This window comes from Chaetodon auriga, chromosome 16 (genome assembly GCF_051107435.1).
Source record: "Chaetodon auriga isolate fChaAug3 chromosome 16, fChaAug3.hap1, whole genome shotgun sequence".
NCBI classification, from domain to species: Eukaryota; Metazoa; Chordata; class Actinopteri; order Chaetodontiformes; family Chaetodontidae; genus Chaetodon; species Chaetodon auriga.
This window is the reverse complement of record NC_135089.1, coordinates 20,821,404-20,837,689: the sequence shown is the minus strand read 5'-3', so window position 1 is coordinate 20,837,689 and position 16,286 is coordinate 20,821,404. Positions and strand designations below refer to the sequence as shown.

General features: G+C 39.7%; 1 protein-coding gene across 1 annotated transcript; it reads right to left on the bottom strand.

Annotated features, from left to right (window-relative positions):
- Positions 1-6,854: 6,854 nt before the first annotated feature.
- LOC143334151 (NACHT, LRR and PYD domains-containing protein 12-like) lies at positions 6,855-16,190 on the bottom strand. Its single transcript, XM_076752710.1, has 11 exons — positions 16,069-16,190; positions 14,712-14,993; positions 14,346-14,447; positions 11,900-13,751; positions 11,416-11,589; positions 10,847-10,996; positions 10,540-10,695; positions 10,247-10,420; positions 9,964-10,137; positions 8,558-8,604; positions 6,855-7,922 (listed from the first exon to the last, which is right to left on the bottom strand). Exons 2-11 carry the CDS (start codon positions 14,989-14,991, stop codon positions 7,390-7,392), a joined length of 3,642 nt encoding a protein of 1,213 aa, XP_076608825.1. The 5' UTR covers positions 14,992-14,993; positions 16,069-16,190; the 3' UTR covers positions 6,855-7,389.
- Between the last annotated feature and the right edge of the window lie 96 nt (positions 16,191-16,286).

Sequence of the window (16,286 nt, the reverse complement as noted above, 5' to 3'; positions counted from 1 at the left end):
TCCCTCTCTCTCTCTCTCTCTCTCTCTCTCTCTCTCTATCTGTGTGTGTGTGTGTGTGTGTGTGTTCTCATCCCCCATGTATGTTTCCTCTCTCCTCCCCTCTCTGATCTCCTCTGCCAATATATCTCATGCCTGTAGCTTTCTTTCTCTACATGATGTTTTTGTGCTCCTCAAAGTTGCTTCTAATACAGATGTACCACATGTTATCTTTTGGGGACAACAAGGATTATTTGAAGATGAAGAAATACTGGATGGGAATAGTTGCAGTCAGGATTTTCGGTGGCTTTTGAGCTACAAAATGCATTTTTTTAGATTGGCGGTGGTGTCAGATATGATTGTCATTGATGCTTTTTTTTTGTTTAAATGCTACAAAATGACCAACAGTATGTTGATGTTGATGGTCTGATAAGGCCAGTCATGACTGTTTTCTGTCAAAATCAACGGTGGAAGTAAGGCAGGGATGTGCTTGAAAAGAACTCATTCCTATGAAGTGAAGGCACATGTGTTTATAGCTGTTCTGAATGGCCACGATCAAACGGGAGTTAAAAAGTTGCATGTCATAGAGAGAAGGGTGACATAATGGTCATTTCAATCTGGGATTGACTGCATTAAGCTTTATTCATTAAGAGCCAAAGAAAGCATCACCATGGCAACCAACATGGAGATCTTTGAACAATATAAACCCCAAAGTGGCTGAAGCCTCCAAGTACTCCAAGAACCTGCACACACACACACACACACACACCTCACTGACGGCAGAAGTTCCATGGTGAACTTTACTGCTGGAGGATCCTCCATGAGCACATCAGCTAAACCCACAGCATGTAGCTGCTGGTCACACAGCATCATGATTTCGATTTGGGTCACAGTCACCAAAATGAACACATATATGCAGGTTTTTGAAGTGCAGGTAAACTCCCTAAATAAACTACAGAGCAGAGTCATCTGACCCAGGAATGAATGCTGATTGTCCCCTTTTCCCACTGAAGACAAGAGCCAGATGTTAGTGGATGTTAGTGAGTTTTTGTCCCACGTGAAAGAGGCTTTGGTGTGATCACTGAGTGGTGCGTTCAATCAGTCTTTAATGAAGGTGGGTGCAACCTTTTTTTGACAATGCTGGGTTAAAATAATAACCCTAACCCACACTGATGTCCTCCGTCCTCTTATTGCATTGTTGTTTAGGCCCAGCCCAGACACGACTGCACTTCTCTGTGTAAAAGAGAACGTTGTGACATTTAAAGGCAGCAAGCTTCATTTGAATGTCTTAATTTTTGACTTCTGTTCTTCCTGTGCAACAGATGTGACTTGAAATGTAGCAAAGGGAAACATCTGAAATAAGACGTGCGTAAATCAAAGGTGAAATTGCAGATTTTCCACACAAGTACACAAAAAAGACCTTATTATAGTAAATGAGAGTAAATGTGTTTTATTACTTCCGCCCCTGAAAACTGCTTTATTATTCTTATTAATAGTAGGAAAGAGAGGGAGGGACGGATGGCGAGGGAGGAGAGGAGTGACCAAACAAATGGTTTCTTCAGTTCCCGTCTCAAGTCAAACCCCCCATAACTCTCTGCGTACAGCTGCAGGGTCAAGGTTCAAGTCAAGAATTCCACAATTCCACTGTGTGTGTGTGTGTGTGTGTGTGTGTGTGTGTGTGTGTGCGTGTGTGTGTGTGTGTGTGTGTGCGTGTGTGCGTGCGTGCGTGGATTATAGAGACTAAGAAATAATACACACCATTACACATGTCAATATACGTACCACCTCTTTCTCTCTCTCACACACACACACGCACGATGTGTGTGTGTGTGTGTGTGTGTGTGTGTGTGTGTGTGTGTGTGTGTGTGTGTGTGTGTGTTGTGGTGAGATGATGTTTTGATGACCAAGCTGATCATTAATATTGATCATACTGTTCGAGGTCACATATGTTCAACTGAGTGAGAGTGATTATGATTGTGTGTGTGTGTGTGTGTGTGTGTGTGTGTGTGTGTGTGTGTGCATTTACTTAAGTGCTGTTCTTAAGTACAATTTTGAAGTATTTGTACTTTATTTGACTATTTCCATCTTTGCGACTGTATACTTATATATACCCAGTAGATTTATTGGACATCTGTACTTACTCACTTTCAATTCTTGTCTTTACTTCTTTATTATTATCAATACTGTCATTAATATTGTTTTGTCCTTAAACCGAGACACTTTCATGCCTTAACTTCACTCAAACGACCAGCTTCTTTCTGAGGGGTTCTTCAGCGTTTCCCATTCAATGAATGGACGGAATGTTCAAACTCTACTCATTCATACTGTCAGCCGGAAATGTCACTCAGACATCAAAATGTCCAGCACCTTTCACACATTACAGGGTGTGCTCACTTTTTGATACTCATTTTATCCATCTCAAAATATTGAACTTTGTTTTAACCACATTTGTAATGGAAGTGAATGGGTCACATCCATATAAGCATTTCATTTAAACTAACTTGCATCAGTTTTTCATACATGAAATTGGCTTTTTCATACATTTTAGTTTTTCTGTACTTGCAGGTTGGGTTGGAGGGTGGTATTTATGTTGTTTTGGGGCTGAATGGTCAAACCTGGAATTTGTGACGTGCACAGACGTGTCAAACCCTGTAAGTGCTTTAAGTTCAGCTACACCTCTTATACACAACATATCATAAGCAGACTAATCCACATCTGAAGACAATTGAACCTGTTTGCAGCGAACAGAGGATTCTGCCCCTCTAAATTCTACCTATTTTGCTTTTACCTTGTTAATCAGCAGTTAAATGTCTAGATGTTGACAATGTCGATCCTTAAAATCCTGTTTACACATGAATGCATCAGCAACAATAACCCCATGATGTAAAACGTAACAATGTAATATTATGAAAGGTAAATTGTTTTGCATCATGTGTACTTTTACTTCCGATGCTTGAATTGTGTTGTTTTATTTGTTATGAGTTCTTTCATATGTTTTCTGATTTTCTTTTAATCATATATTTTCTTGTATTCTACTTTGACTTGAATGCAGAATCTTATGGCAACCCTCTGATGTTTATTTTCCTTTCTTGAGACAAATTTGTGGAGAGTGCTTCTGGTGGTGTTGGTGGGGAAACACAGAGGACAGGCTGGAGCTGTGCACCACTGCACCCTCTGCTGTCACAAAATGACAATACACCGAGCTGCCGGCACAACGTGTCACACTGGAATTAGCAGGAAAAGGTAAGGAGCACATACACACATTGTAAGAATCTACTGAATCTAATGTTAGAATATGATCATGAATGTCACTTATTTTTAGATTATTTGAACTGATATGATTAATTTTCACTAATTTTTTTTGCTTTATTGTGTGTCTTCCTGTATTTATATGTGTGTGCTGTGTGTTAATGTGTGTTTTATCCTGTATTTCTAAATTAAAGTGCTAATGCATTTCTGGAGTTCAAAAGCATTTAAGTACATTTACACAACAATATGTATAAACGGTAAGTATACATTTGTGTGTGTGTGTGTGTGTGTGTGTGTGTGTGTGTGTGTGTGTGTGTGTTATGCCATAGCCTTTCTTTTTTTTTTTAGTAAAAATAAATCAAATGTTTTGTCTTGCCAATGATATTTGTTGTACAATGAATAATACATTCTAAATTAATGAATGAACACATCATAATGTTGTGACTGATTTTAATTTCATAAAACAAAATGAAATCTAATTATATTGTCAGGTACAGAATATGAAAACACATTCTGTATTATTTATTTGTTAATATTTTGAAAAATGCAACAAAAATAAAAATTACGATTTTATGATTTGTGATTTTTTTTTTTCAATTAATTAACAGTGCAAAAAGGAACGATAATTATGATGATTTCTATGTAAATTGAAAAAGAGTATTATACTGTATTTTCTAAAAAAAAAAAAAAAAAAAAAATGTCGCAGGATATAATACCAATGTTATTTGTTTATTTTAGTTTATAATTTATTTTTTTTTATGATATTGTTGAAGAAACAAAGGGACGTCTTTTCCGATAGAATATTTGCAGGATGTTTTATTGTCACACATATCCTGCAGAAGTTATTGCATTATCCACACTGACAGAGCAGTGTTTAGCAGGAGCCATACACAGTACATCATGTCACCCCCAGACTGTGCTTGAACTGTCAGTTTAGAGTCATTTCATCCTCCACTGAAAAGCATGATGGAAGTAAATCCCCATACTTTCCTCTGGAGTCAAATATACAGTACTTTTCAAAGCTGGTCATATTGTATTTCTAAAAAAAAAAATAGATAGGTTAATAAATGAAAAATAATAATAATAAAATGTGTGTATTTCCATGTCATTTAAAGTGGACCCCCCTTTAAATTGTCATTATTATTATTAGAGCATTCACACTTGAATCAAGTTCTTCTATAGTGTTAAAATCCTCTGCAGATCCCCTGGCACTATTGCACACCACCAGTCTGTGATGTTCAGCTCTTCCAGCACTTATCTAGTGTTCACAGAGCAGAGCTTCCCACACACATTCACTTCTGCACATCAGCAGACCTCTAACTAACTAATGTTCCTTACTGTGGTGTTCAGCATCCAAACAAAAATACTGCAGAGTCATTGACCAGCTGACGTAGGAGCAGAAGTGGTGTTATTAGTGGTGTTAGTGGTAAGAGGACTGCAGCTGCTCCTGGTGACAGCAGTGGTGTCTAACAGTATATATGTGAATTACGCTTGTAATGTTACAGGGTTAAATCACTGAAGACAGGAAGTGAAACTGGCTCCCAAGCACCATCTGGTGAATGATAGCAACACTGCAGCCAAAAGGCTTTATAAGAGCATTGCTTTAATGAGGTGAGACGAAATATTCTTAGACTAAGTCTGAACACTTATGAATGTTGATGAAGTCGTGTATTCTTCATTGTAATAATAAGAGCAAAATTGCGTGATTCTTCGAATTTTGACGCATTTAATAGCAAAATTTCACTCTAAAGATATGATCTCAGGTGGATCTTGTATTTAAGAATGGTGTAGTGACATGCACAAATGTTCATCTGTGTTCGAATATGGTCTCAGCTTCCAAATAACTGGATTTAAAGCAGTCGTAGGGGCTTCCTGGGCCAGTTAGAAGTTACCAGCAGACAAAGCGTTTCATAAACAGAGGCAGAGCAGAGCGGGTACACCTTTCACAAACATCACAAAGATCAAATGATCTGATTCATGCCATGATGGATTCAATGTGATTACAATCAGTTGTTCATATAATTCTGTCTACATGAAACACAACTGTATCAGTAATTTTAAAAATGCAATCATTTAATATTATATGATTATGACATACGATAAATAGCAGTTTGTTTGTGTGTTTTCTTTTTTTGTTGTTGTTTTTTCTTTTTGAGACAATATTTATTTTTTTACATTGACCTCTCTGTTCTCTGATTTAGAAATCCACGCATCCATGAAGAATAAAACCTGCAATGGAATAACATACAAACATTCTGAAGGACCTCCACACGTGTTCTCCCTTGAAGTGCAAACTAAATCTCCACACATGCTGTTCCCTCAAATGTTAATTAAATCTTTCTTGAACTTTATTAAATGCAAGCATTTCTGAGAAGTTTCTCTCTTCATCCTAACCTAGGTTTTGTGAGGGTGCAGACTTCAAATCTGCACATCTCTTTTTTAGCCACTAGATGGCGGGATTGTATAAATTTTATTCAGCCAGAGACAACAGCTTCAACAGTCTGGACTGTCTGTTGGTATTCATTAGTTGATACTGAATTAATATTATCAATATCACTGTCAGTAGTAGAATAATTGAATCATGGAAAACTTTTGCATTTATAATTATTATTGAAACATTCATGGTTTTTAACACTCTTTAATGTTGTAAGTCTTTATGTTGGCACCCGTAAATAGAGACTTAAAATGTCCTTATATCTCACACTGTGTGTTACAAAAAATATATTAAATGTTCATACAGTGCTCATAAATGCTAAACACAGGGGGTTGAACTAAAATACCGAAATAACACATCATATAGATTAAGTCTGTTTGTACAGCACTTCTCAAAAACCACATTATAGTGGTAAGAAAAACAAACAAATGAAAAAAGAGATGTAGAAATAAAGTCAACATTGCAAAATCACAAGATAAGAATCTGAAAACATAATAATATGTCAGGGTTTAAAAGAAGATCATGATGTGGCAGCCTGAGCTCCTGTGAGACGGTAAAGGCTGGTACCCATCTAGACATGGGAAGAATGAGTCTGTTGGAGCCTGTTGAGTGATATCCGATGTGCTTAAAGACCATTGCATAGTCCAGTCATGTGGAAACAGCTGCGCGTAAGACAACTTCTGCACCTTTAAAATTGAAAACTCTTTCTATCTTGGTCATCTCTTTTAGTTGTTCACAGGACTGGATGAGCGTGCTGGTATGTTATTCAAACTATAGTCCACAAGCTTTTCACCAAGGCCTGATGTTGTTAACAAAGGTATCAGGATATCCTCTTGACTAATAGGAAAAAAAATATATTGTCCAATCACAATTTTTTTTAAATACCCCAATCTTTGTAAGGTAATTAGAATACTGAAACTTTTTTATTTTTAGGACACTTTTTAAACACTTACTGTGCTAAAATACAGTTAAAATAATTCAAACAATGCTTTAATGTGTTGTTAAGAAACTTATCTAAAATATGCCAACAATATTTCAAGCCAAAATTTGCTCAATAAAAAGTATTATGCGCTTACTTTTCCTCTTCCCATAAAATGCACTTGGATGGACGGCATTTTCTTTAATGAGAAAGAGAAAGGTATAAAAGCTCCACTCCTTCACATCTGCTATCATTGAAAAGCCCTAAATGTTCCCTGTAGATATCAAAAGGAGTTAATTCAGTAGTATGCAGTGGGTGGGAGATATTCAGGTTTACAAATGTCCTCCACAGAGGACAAATTTGAACTACTGGTAGTCTGGAGGTTGCGGCGTCATCTCTGCATGCACGTTTTCTGAGCCAATGATAGTGACCCCTGTTGTCTCACTGTTAAATTGAAGGAAATTTGCAGAATTCCAATCTCTAATATCTGCTGACACTTAACCAAACAGGATGAATCAGAGGGGTTAGTAGGCATCAAAGAGAAATATTTCTAAATATCATCCATGTGACAGTGAAATGCAACCAAAGGGAAGCATATAGAAGGAAAAAAGACTGGTCCTAGAACTGAACCCCAGAGCAAGGCTATGAAAGATACATCCAGTGGTGGGATGTAACTAAGTACAATCACTCAAGTACTTTACTTAAGTACAAATTTGAGGTACTTGTATTTACCTGAGTTTTTCCATCTAATGCCACTTTCATATTCCAATTCCCCCTATATAGTTTGCACCATAAGATAGAATCAGGACAGTCACGAAGGCGAGCACAATATTGCAAATGAAGAAGTGCCAAAAACCCTCAATGCAGGATAGAGAGGTTCAGTGAATGTGCAGTGGAAGGTGTGGAGGTGGAACAGTGTGTCAGGGAATACTCTGTAGAAGGACAGAGAGCTGGCAGGCCAGTCCAGATACACAGCTAGTCTTTTGTTACCGTGGTAGAATATCTTGGTTGTAACCGTGCTCTTTCCGTTGTGCCAAGCAGTGCTCTCGTTGCAGTCGAAACACCAGGACTTGTCATTCCGCCCGAGCAGAGAGTCATTCTTCCGTCCTTTTCGGCCGATTCCTTTGTAGGCAACTCCTACATAAGCAGCTCCTTCCCACTCCACCTCCCAGAAACAGCGTCCAGTCAGACCATTTGTACACAGAACCTGGCACCTGTATTCAAACCTCTCTGGGTGATCAGGATATGGCTGCTCCTTTCGTGCTACTGTCACTTGTCTGTCAGCTTCAGATAGGATGAGGTTCCTGTTTGCTGTTTTTGGGTCAAGCAGGAGTTCACAGGCGTCTTCCAGCAGGGAAAGAGACACAGTGGAAATTTAAGTGCTACTTTATTCACAGAGACTAGTTATTTCAGTTGCAGGGGAGATTTTTAGAATCACATTTTCCTTTTGACTTTGAACATTTTATTTCTGTGAAGGAGGCAGAGTTGGATGACTAATGGGAATTCTTGTCTGTCTCTCTGCTGGAGTTCATGAAAACATAGTTTAACTGTCTGTGACATGGGGTCAGGGACAGATAAAACTCACCATAAGATGCTGAAGGCTCTTTTTCAGGTTGTCAAAACCGACTTACTTCTTGAAAGTTGCATGGAAATCAGGGACAGTGCAGGTAAAGGTGGCAGTTTCCATTTTTAACAAGAAAAAACATCTACAGCCACGTTAGCAGCTCTGTAAAGCTGTGCTTAGGTACAGTGACTCTATATGCTGTCAGCTTGCCTTATACGGTCTCAATGGTGATGATAACACGCTGATACCTATGTAACATTAACTTATTAGCATTGACACCAGTATGTTAGCATTGTCTGAGCCACTGGCATGGCTGTGCATGACAGCTTCTTTACAGACGTTGATCTTTGTTCACCTATATGTGGGAAGGGTAGAGTGAGAGGAGTAGAATGGGTACGGGGAGAAAGGTACTTACATTTCCTTGGCCCAGACAAGATCCTGAACTCTCCACAATGATCAACACTGAAGCAGAAAGGGGATATCATGATCAGTTCTGCTGCCTGTATGATGAACCTTATGGACCAGATATATGCCAAAACTGACACAGACAGACAGTGGACCCACATGCAACTCTCTAAACACCATATTAACCCTTGTAGAACCCAAATCATGCAAAAAGTATAACTTAGGTTTTATTGGTACAGGTACATTGATTTGTCAGTGGAAAGTATTTTTGTGTCTTTTGTGTGATTGAATTCTTTTGACACCACAGCACAGCAAAAATTGCAACTTACTATACAGACATAGGAAATTGTAAAATGCATCCATCAGTTTAAAAATGTTCAACCTCTACTTGTTTCGCAACGTGAGTGGAGGAGTGGGGGGCTGCCAATTCAACCAGTGCCAATTCTGAAACAGCACTTCTTCCAAATGGTGTTTTGTTGGTTGTCTTGGTTGATGGTGGCATGCAAGAAACCTTGGGGTTACTCTGGTGCATTTGAGCCAGGTCTTCTGGCATGCCTGTGTATATCTCGATCTGGTCAATCCAGTTGTTCAGGTGTAGTGGAACCTGCCCATTAAAAACCAGTCTACTGTCATGTGCCCAGGGATCAGTTTCACTGTGTCTCAGATCTAACTCAGAACAGACTGATACATTCATCTGTCACACAAAGCTGCCAGTTCCTGGCTTTCTCAAATGAACTCATTTGGCAGTGATTTGGGTAAATAAATGTTAGTATAAGTACATTTTAGTGGCAAAATTCACTTAGAGAGTAACAATACAAAAAACTTTTGATAGCGCTGTGCAGATCTGTGACACTGTGCCTTCTTGGTGTGAAAGGGATCAGTACTTAGGCAAACTTGCTAGAATCACTATATATTTCCAAGAGGATACTGTGCTCTTTTCCTCATAATAACTTTTAACTTTGCTGCCCAAGAAATGTGTTACCATTGAATGCCAACCTTACATATTGTACGGCTGGAATGGTTGGAAAAGGGAAAAGCTTGAGAAATGCTCAAGCAAGTACAGGGAAACTTCAGTATGCTCTATGGCCTACAGTGACTGTTCGAGGGCTCCAAGTGTGCTCATTGAACTAACATTACTATGCATAAGACTGGACTATTCAGCAGCAACTTGAACCAACACTACTCTAATGACAAGCTTTCTTATGTCATTGCTGTGGGTTCAAAGCCAGGGATAAGATGGTTCAGAATACATCTGTATGTAATTCTCAAATTGTAACCTTATGTGAATAACCCGGTGTGACACCATCAGTGCCCTTGAGAGACCGTCCAAAAGAGTGCAGTGTTATCCCAACTTGACCAAAAGCTGACAAGCTTATAAATAGCCACCGAGCAGTTCATTATGTCAAGTGTTTATACCTGAGAGATTCCAGCCTCCAGTGTGGATCCTCCAGTCGAGCAGCAAGCAGCTTCACTCCTGAGTCTCCTGGATGATTGTAGCTCAGGTCCAGCTCCCTCAGGTGAGAGGGGTTAGAGCTCAGAGCTGAAGACAAAGAGGCACAGCCTTCCTCTGTGACCAAGCAGGCAGACAACCTGTTGAGAGTCCATGTTAAATCATCTGACTTTACCACTTCCACTCTGGCATGCTGGAATTACAATCTCATGATCTCTGCAGGCAAGGCAAAGGTTCAAGAATACTGACCTAAGTGTTTCCAGTTTACAGTATGGTCTCTTCAGTCCAGTGGACAGCACTGTCACCCCTGAATCCTCCAGGTCATTGTCACTCAGGTCCAGTTTTTTCAGGTTGGAAAACTTAGAGCTGAGCACTGAGGCCAGATATTCGCAGCCTCTCTCCGACAGGTTACAGGAACTGAGCCTGAGGAAGATTTAGTGAAGACAATTCTCTTTTTATAGCAATAAGATTAGGTTGTGACATTTTAGCAATGTTCTTATACATCATGACATATACAATAGAAACAAACATAGTCAACAGACCTGAGAGATTCCAGTCTAGAGGCTGGACTATCCAGTCCAGCAGAAAGCACTTTCAGCCCTGAATTCCGCAGGGGATTGTTACTCAGGTCAAGTTCTCTCAGACTGCAATATTGTCCCACATTGCGACTGCATGCCACTAGCTTAGAGTATCCTGGTCTAAGAAAAATGGGGGGGGGGGGGGGGCACAAGTCCATTAGAGTAAAATATACTAATATACCTAACATGCTGAAGTTAAAATGTAAGTCAGTCAATAAGTCAGTTATAAATAATATAATAATAATAATATATATATATATGCAATGTATACAATCGTCTGGGTGTCAGTGGTCCCTTAATCCCAGTTGCTATTTTTTTTCCTGGGTAGCGCCAGTCCAGCTCTCGCAGATGGGAGGGGTCGAAGCTCAGGGCTGTGGCCAAACAAGCGCAGCCTGTATCTGTGACCTCACATCTTGACAACCTGCATGTGGCAGCATATCATTAATTTGTACATTTGTACTTAGGTTGATAAATTGATTACAAAGTTTTTTTTTTGTCTTCATTGAGTCTGGCCTCTTACAAAATGCATATGCAGTATTCAATAGTGACTTCATTGTCCAAATGTAAATTACGCACCTAAATAAACATAAATTTTTAATTAAAAGTCACTGTGTGTTGAGTGTGAAAATGACTGACTTTAGTGTCTCAATGGTATTATCAAAACCAAGGAAAAAGATACAAATCACAGTAACAAAGGCATTAACAAGAGCAAATAATGGAATACAGTCATGTAAAGCAGTTCAGGGGAGTTGATAAAATACTGTAGTAAATGCAGCAACATAACATACTATAAGCAGATGAAATCCTGTACATCGTTTGAATAGGTTCAAAAATACTGACCTCAGATTTTCCAGTCTACAGTGTGAACTCGCGAGTCCAACAGAGAGCAGCAAAACTCCTGATCTATTCAGGTTGTTGTGACTCAGGTCCAGCTCTCTCAGACTGGAAGACTTGGAGCTGAGAACTGAAGCCAGAGCTTCACAAGACAGGTGTGAAAGCTCACACTCGTCCAGTCTGTTTTAGAATTAGACACAACAGTTAATGGAAGATACTGTATTATTTCACATAGAAGACAGCTTAATTAAAACATGTGCACAAAATGTAAAATTCAGTCAACCAGCCATCTCAGCCACAGCATTGATATTTAGCATGGTTGCAGAGTACGTTAGGTTGCAAGATCCTTGTGCGTTATGTGTCAGGCACTATTTTAGGAGTTGTGTATAAAATGTATTCCTTCACCACATTCCTCAAAATAATGTTTATGCATAAAGTGATACAAATATCTTATCTGCAAATATTTAAATAACATAAAACAAGTTCTTACAGTGCAGTTGTTGAGGCTTTGACCAATGGCAGCATTCTCATCAGAACTTCCTCTGACTTGGAGAATTTTTTAAGGTCGAACACATCCAGCTCTTTTTCGGATGACAGTAACACATAGACCAGGGCTGACCACTGAGCAGGAGAAAGACTGGCTGTGGAGAGGCTATCTGTTCTCAGGTAGTGCTGGATGTCCTCCACTAGGGAACAGTCCCTCATTTCACTCAGACAGCTGAAGAGGTTAATGCATCTCTCTGGTGAGGGATTCTCCTTGATCTTATTTTTGATGTACTTCACTACTTTCTGGTTGGTCTCTGTGCTGCATCTTCTTTGCTTCAGCAAGCCTTGTAAGAGATTCTGATTTGACTTCAACGAAAGACCCAGGAGGAAGCGGAGGAACATGTCCAGGTGTCCATTTGGACTCTCTAAGGCCTTGTCCACAGCTTTCATATAAACCTCATTTGCAGATGCTTTCCTGAAAAACACCCGTAGACGTTGAAGAGGGGTTTGAGGCTCAGCCATCACATGCTGTCTGTCATTAAAGAGAGACAGAACTACAAAAACGGCTGCCAAAAACTCATGAATGCTCAGATGCACAAAGCAAAACATCTTGTCTTCGTTCAGCCCATCTTCTTCTTTAAAGATCTGCGTGAACACCCCTGAGTACACTGATGCTTCACTGACATGAATGCCACTGTTCCTCAAGTCCGTCTCATAGAAGATCAGATTACCTCCCTTCAGCTGGTGAAAAGCAAGCTTTGCAAGTGACTGGATGATCTCGATGTGCTTATCTGTGTCATACTTCAGTGCTGTCTGCTTGATCTGAAACACGAGGAATTTTGTATACATCTCCGTTAGAGTTTGAGGGATATCTTTTCGCTCGTCTTCTCCTAACATTTGCTTCAGAACTGTAGCTGTGACCCAGCAGAAAACTGGGATGTGGCACATGATGCGGAGGCTTCGTGACATCTTAACATGGGAGATGATTCTGTTGGCCATCTCTGAATCTCTGAATCTCTTCCTGAAGTACTCCTCCTTCTGTGCATCAGTGAACCCCCTCACCTCTGTCATGATGTCAACTACATCCAGAGGGATCTGATTGGCCGCTGCCGGTCGTGTGGTTATCCAGAGGCGAGCAGAGGGGAGCAGTTTCCCCTTGATGAGGTATGCCAGCAGTTCATTCACCAGCAGTGGCTCATCAAGAGAGCATTCTTCCTTGTCACTGAAGTTAAGCCGAAGGCGGCTTTCGTCCCGCCCATCAAGCACAAAAAGAAGTTTGAATGTACTTTTGTCATAGTTGGTATTTCCTGAAGCCTGTAGTTTTTTGAATATGTTATTGAGATCCTCCTCCCTGATGTCTTTGGTTTCCCTGATACATTTGTGAATGAGCTCAGCAAAACGAAATCTTCTCCCCTTCAGTAAATTCAGCTGGCGGAAGGTGAAAGGAAATATGAGATGCACATCTTGATTGGCTCTCCCTTCAGCCCAGTCCAGGATGAACTTGTAAACAAGGAATGTTTTGCCAATTCCTGCAATCCCATTGGTCAGGACTGTTCTTACGGGTGTGTTTTCTCCAGAAGGGTGTTTGAAAATGTCATAGTGCTTAATTGATCTCTCAGTTCCTTCTGGTTTTCTTGATGTTATCTCAATGTGCCTGATCTCATGCTGCCTGTTGACATCTACATCATACCCATCTATGATGTAGAGCTCTGTGTAAATATCATCCAGAAGTTTCTTATCCTTTTGCATTGACGACCCCTCTGTTATACACATAAACTTGTTCTGGAGGTTTGACTGGAGTATGCGTTGGTATGATGTGATGGTTTGTGGAGACTTTGGTCTTTGCACCAACAAATCTGTATGGAATAAAGTCACATTCTTCAATGTAACAGGGCTGCACATCTCCTGGGTCTTACAAAATATGTTTAAGGTGGTTTCAGACAGCAAGTTGCTGCCACCTGGCAATATTGTTCTGTACTTTGAATCAGTGGTAGCAGGGCACAACACCACCACTACGGCTCCTGTGGATCCTACCAACCTGTTCACCACAGGCCGCTGCGACTCACGTACTGTAATCTCATCATCAAACCTCATTCAAATATGATTAATTTTGAAACCTTCCAACCTTTGTGAGCACAGCCAACAGATTAAAGGCCACAGGTTATTAAGCATGTTTTTAAATGTATCTTTAAAATAATAAATCATCATCATATAGATTCTTGTTGTTTGAAATAAATGTCATTCTTCAGATGCAGCTATCAGTCTCAAACATGATCTGACTGTTTGAAAAGGTTCACATTGCAACTCTTTACAAAATCATTTTACCTGCTAACATAAAGAGATAGCTATAGCTATGAATCCTGTGTGGAACAAATCATCACATACACTGCAGGCTCCTTTTTCCACAAGTAGTTGCTAAATGCCCAAATTGTACAATGAAATAGCTTCACCTTCAGCCTGTGCACCAGGCGTGACTGGGTGAGGAAAAACTGCCTGTTGAATGCAAGAGCCTCCTGTGTTCCCAGAAGTCTCTCCAATATCAGTGGCATCCTCTGAGAGAGACAGATAGATATAAAACAAGAGAGAGAGAGAGAGAGAGAGAGAGAGAGAGAGAGAGAGAGAGAGAGAAGATGTTTAGGGGGGCCTTTTTCTTTGCTCATAACGAAATCCAGCAACCAAAATCATTCTGTTGTTTTGGCTTTGTGCTAGCTCGTGGCCTATGTAAATCAGAGGAGTAAAAGATTCTATATAGTTAAGTTCAGATTAGCAGAGGCCTAATGTGAAACTAGATTTTTTTAACTCTTTCTAGAACTTACTGTTGGGTTCAGAACAAATTTCAGTTAGACGCTTCACTAAATCATTCCTGCAGATCTTCTTCAGAACTTCTATTGTGATCTGCAGAGCTCCAGGTGGGCTGTAAGTCTGCACCATGTGATCCACCGTGTCCTGCCTGTCAGCCTCTTCCAGTTGGCACTTTGGGATTGCTGGGAAGCCTTCTACAATGCCAGCCTGCTTCAGGAACCACTGGAAATGCTTCAGCTCCTCATTTCCCAAGTCCTGCAGAACTCCAAAGAGGAGCTCCAGATGTGACGCCATCACTGCTCACATGAGAGGACAGTTTGATAATCAGTCGCTTCATTTCAAGTAGTCGATTATCCAGAGTTTCATGTAACAGATTTAGTGAGCTTGGGATAACTCTGCTGAAAACAGGCGTGTTCACCATTTTACTTTTTTCATTTTATATTAACAATGAACATTAACATTATCTGTGTCATCCAGTGTTTTATATTATATTCATTTGAATATGCTTTAGCTATTTGCTTAATTCTATTCCCTGTAAAACATTGTGCACCTATGTAATTAATTAACCTTTTTGCATATGTGGTTAATACCTAGAGACAAAAAGATCTTGGGAAAACTGGAGCCAGAGACTGCAGTGGCTTGCAGTGTAAAAGAACACAAAAAGGAATCAATTAATACTGTAAAATAAACACACTGTCACATGTATACACTCCAAATTGAGTCAAAATCATTTCACTGTGGATTTGAAAATGTTCCTGAGAACCAGACCTGTCGCAGCACTTCCTGTATATTAAGAAGAATAAAAAATTTGCTCATTCAGGCTGCTGTCTCTCAGACGTGCTCACCACTCAGTTATTGCCAGCACGAGTGAACAGGCTCTGTAAGGCTGTTCTTAAGCACAGCAGTGTTATGAGCTAGTTTTTAGGAGGTAACGTTCACCTTCAGCATGTTCAGCATGTTAGCATGATAATATTTGTCACTTCTCACTGAAAACAAAGTAAAGGTCAGTTTAGCAGGTATTTATTTGATCATAATCCAAAGTGTTGGACATATTGAAATGTTGATGCTTCTAGATAGCAAGCCAGGGCATCGCTATTCATCCTACAGGCACTGTTTAGGTATGTGCTCACCAAATACCATGACTTCAAGTAGTTTTTGAGCTTTCACTATGAACCCAAAAATGCCAACCTCATGGTGGTGTTACATGGAAAGCCAGGGGATCAGCAAAGTCAGTAAGCTCTATTCACTACTAGCCAATATATTCAAATCTGGACTGAAATATTGGCCCAAAGACCAACCTGATTTCATATGGGAGAAGACTACAAGAAACATTACATGAAATATACAGAAAATAAACAAATGAACATCTACCTTGATGAGCGAATCCACCAAGTCAGAGATATGCAGGTGACTGAAAATACATAGATTGTTATCAAGATCAGTATCATACTTCAGCACCCCATGGTTCTTGGCTATGTTTCAGCAGTCCCTCAAAGTTTTAGCCCCGTGCCTCACATGAGCAATTTAAAAATGCAAAACATCAAGAATGCAGTATTGTTTTTCTATGAAATCATAGTCTGAATTATACC

What these genes read in the sequence shown, in the direction of transcription:
- LOC143334151 (XM_076752710.1), bottom strand. Translation starts at nt 14,991, where the DNA reads ATGGCGTCACATCTGGAGCTCCTCTTTGGAGTTCTGCAGGACTTGGGA. An exon ending in TCTAGACTGGAATCTCTCAG is followed by an intron (nt 10,421 to 10,539) that starts GTCTGTTGACTA and finishes AATCTTCCTCAG; the next exon opens with GCTCAGTTCCTGTAACCTGT. An exon ending in TGTAAACTGGAAACACTTAG is followed by an intron (nt 10,138 to 10,246) that starts GTCAGTATTCTT and finishes GACTCTCAACAG; the next exon opens with GTTGTCTGCCTGCTTGGTCA.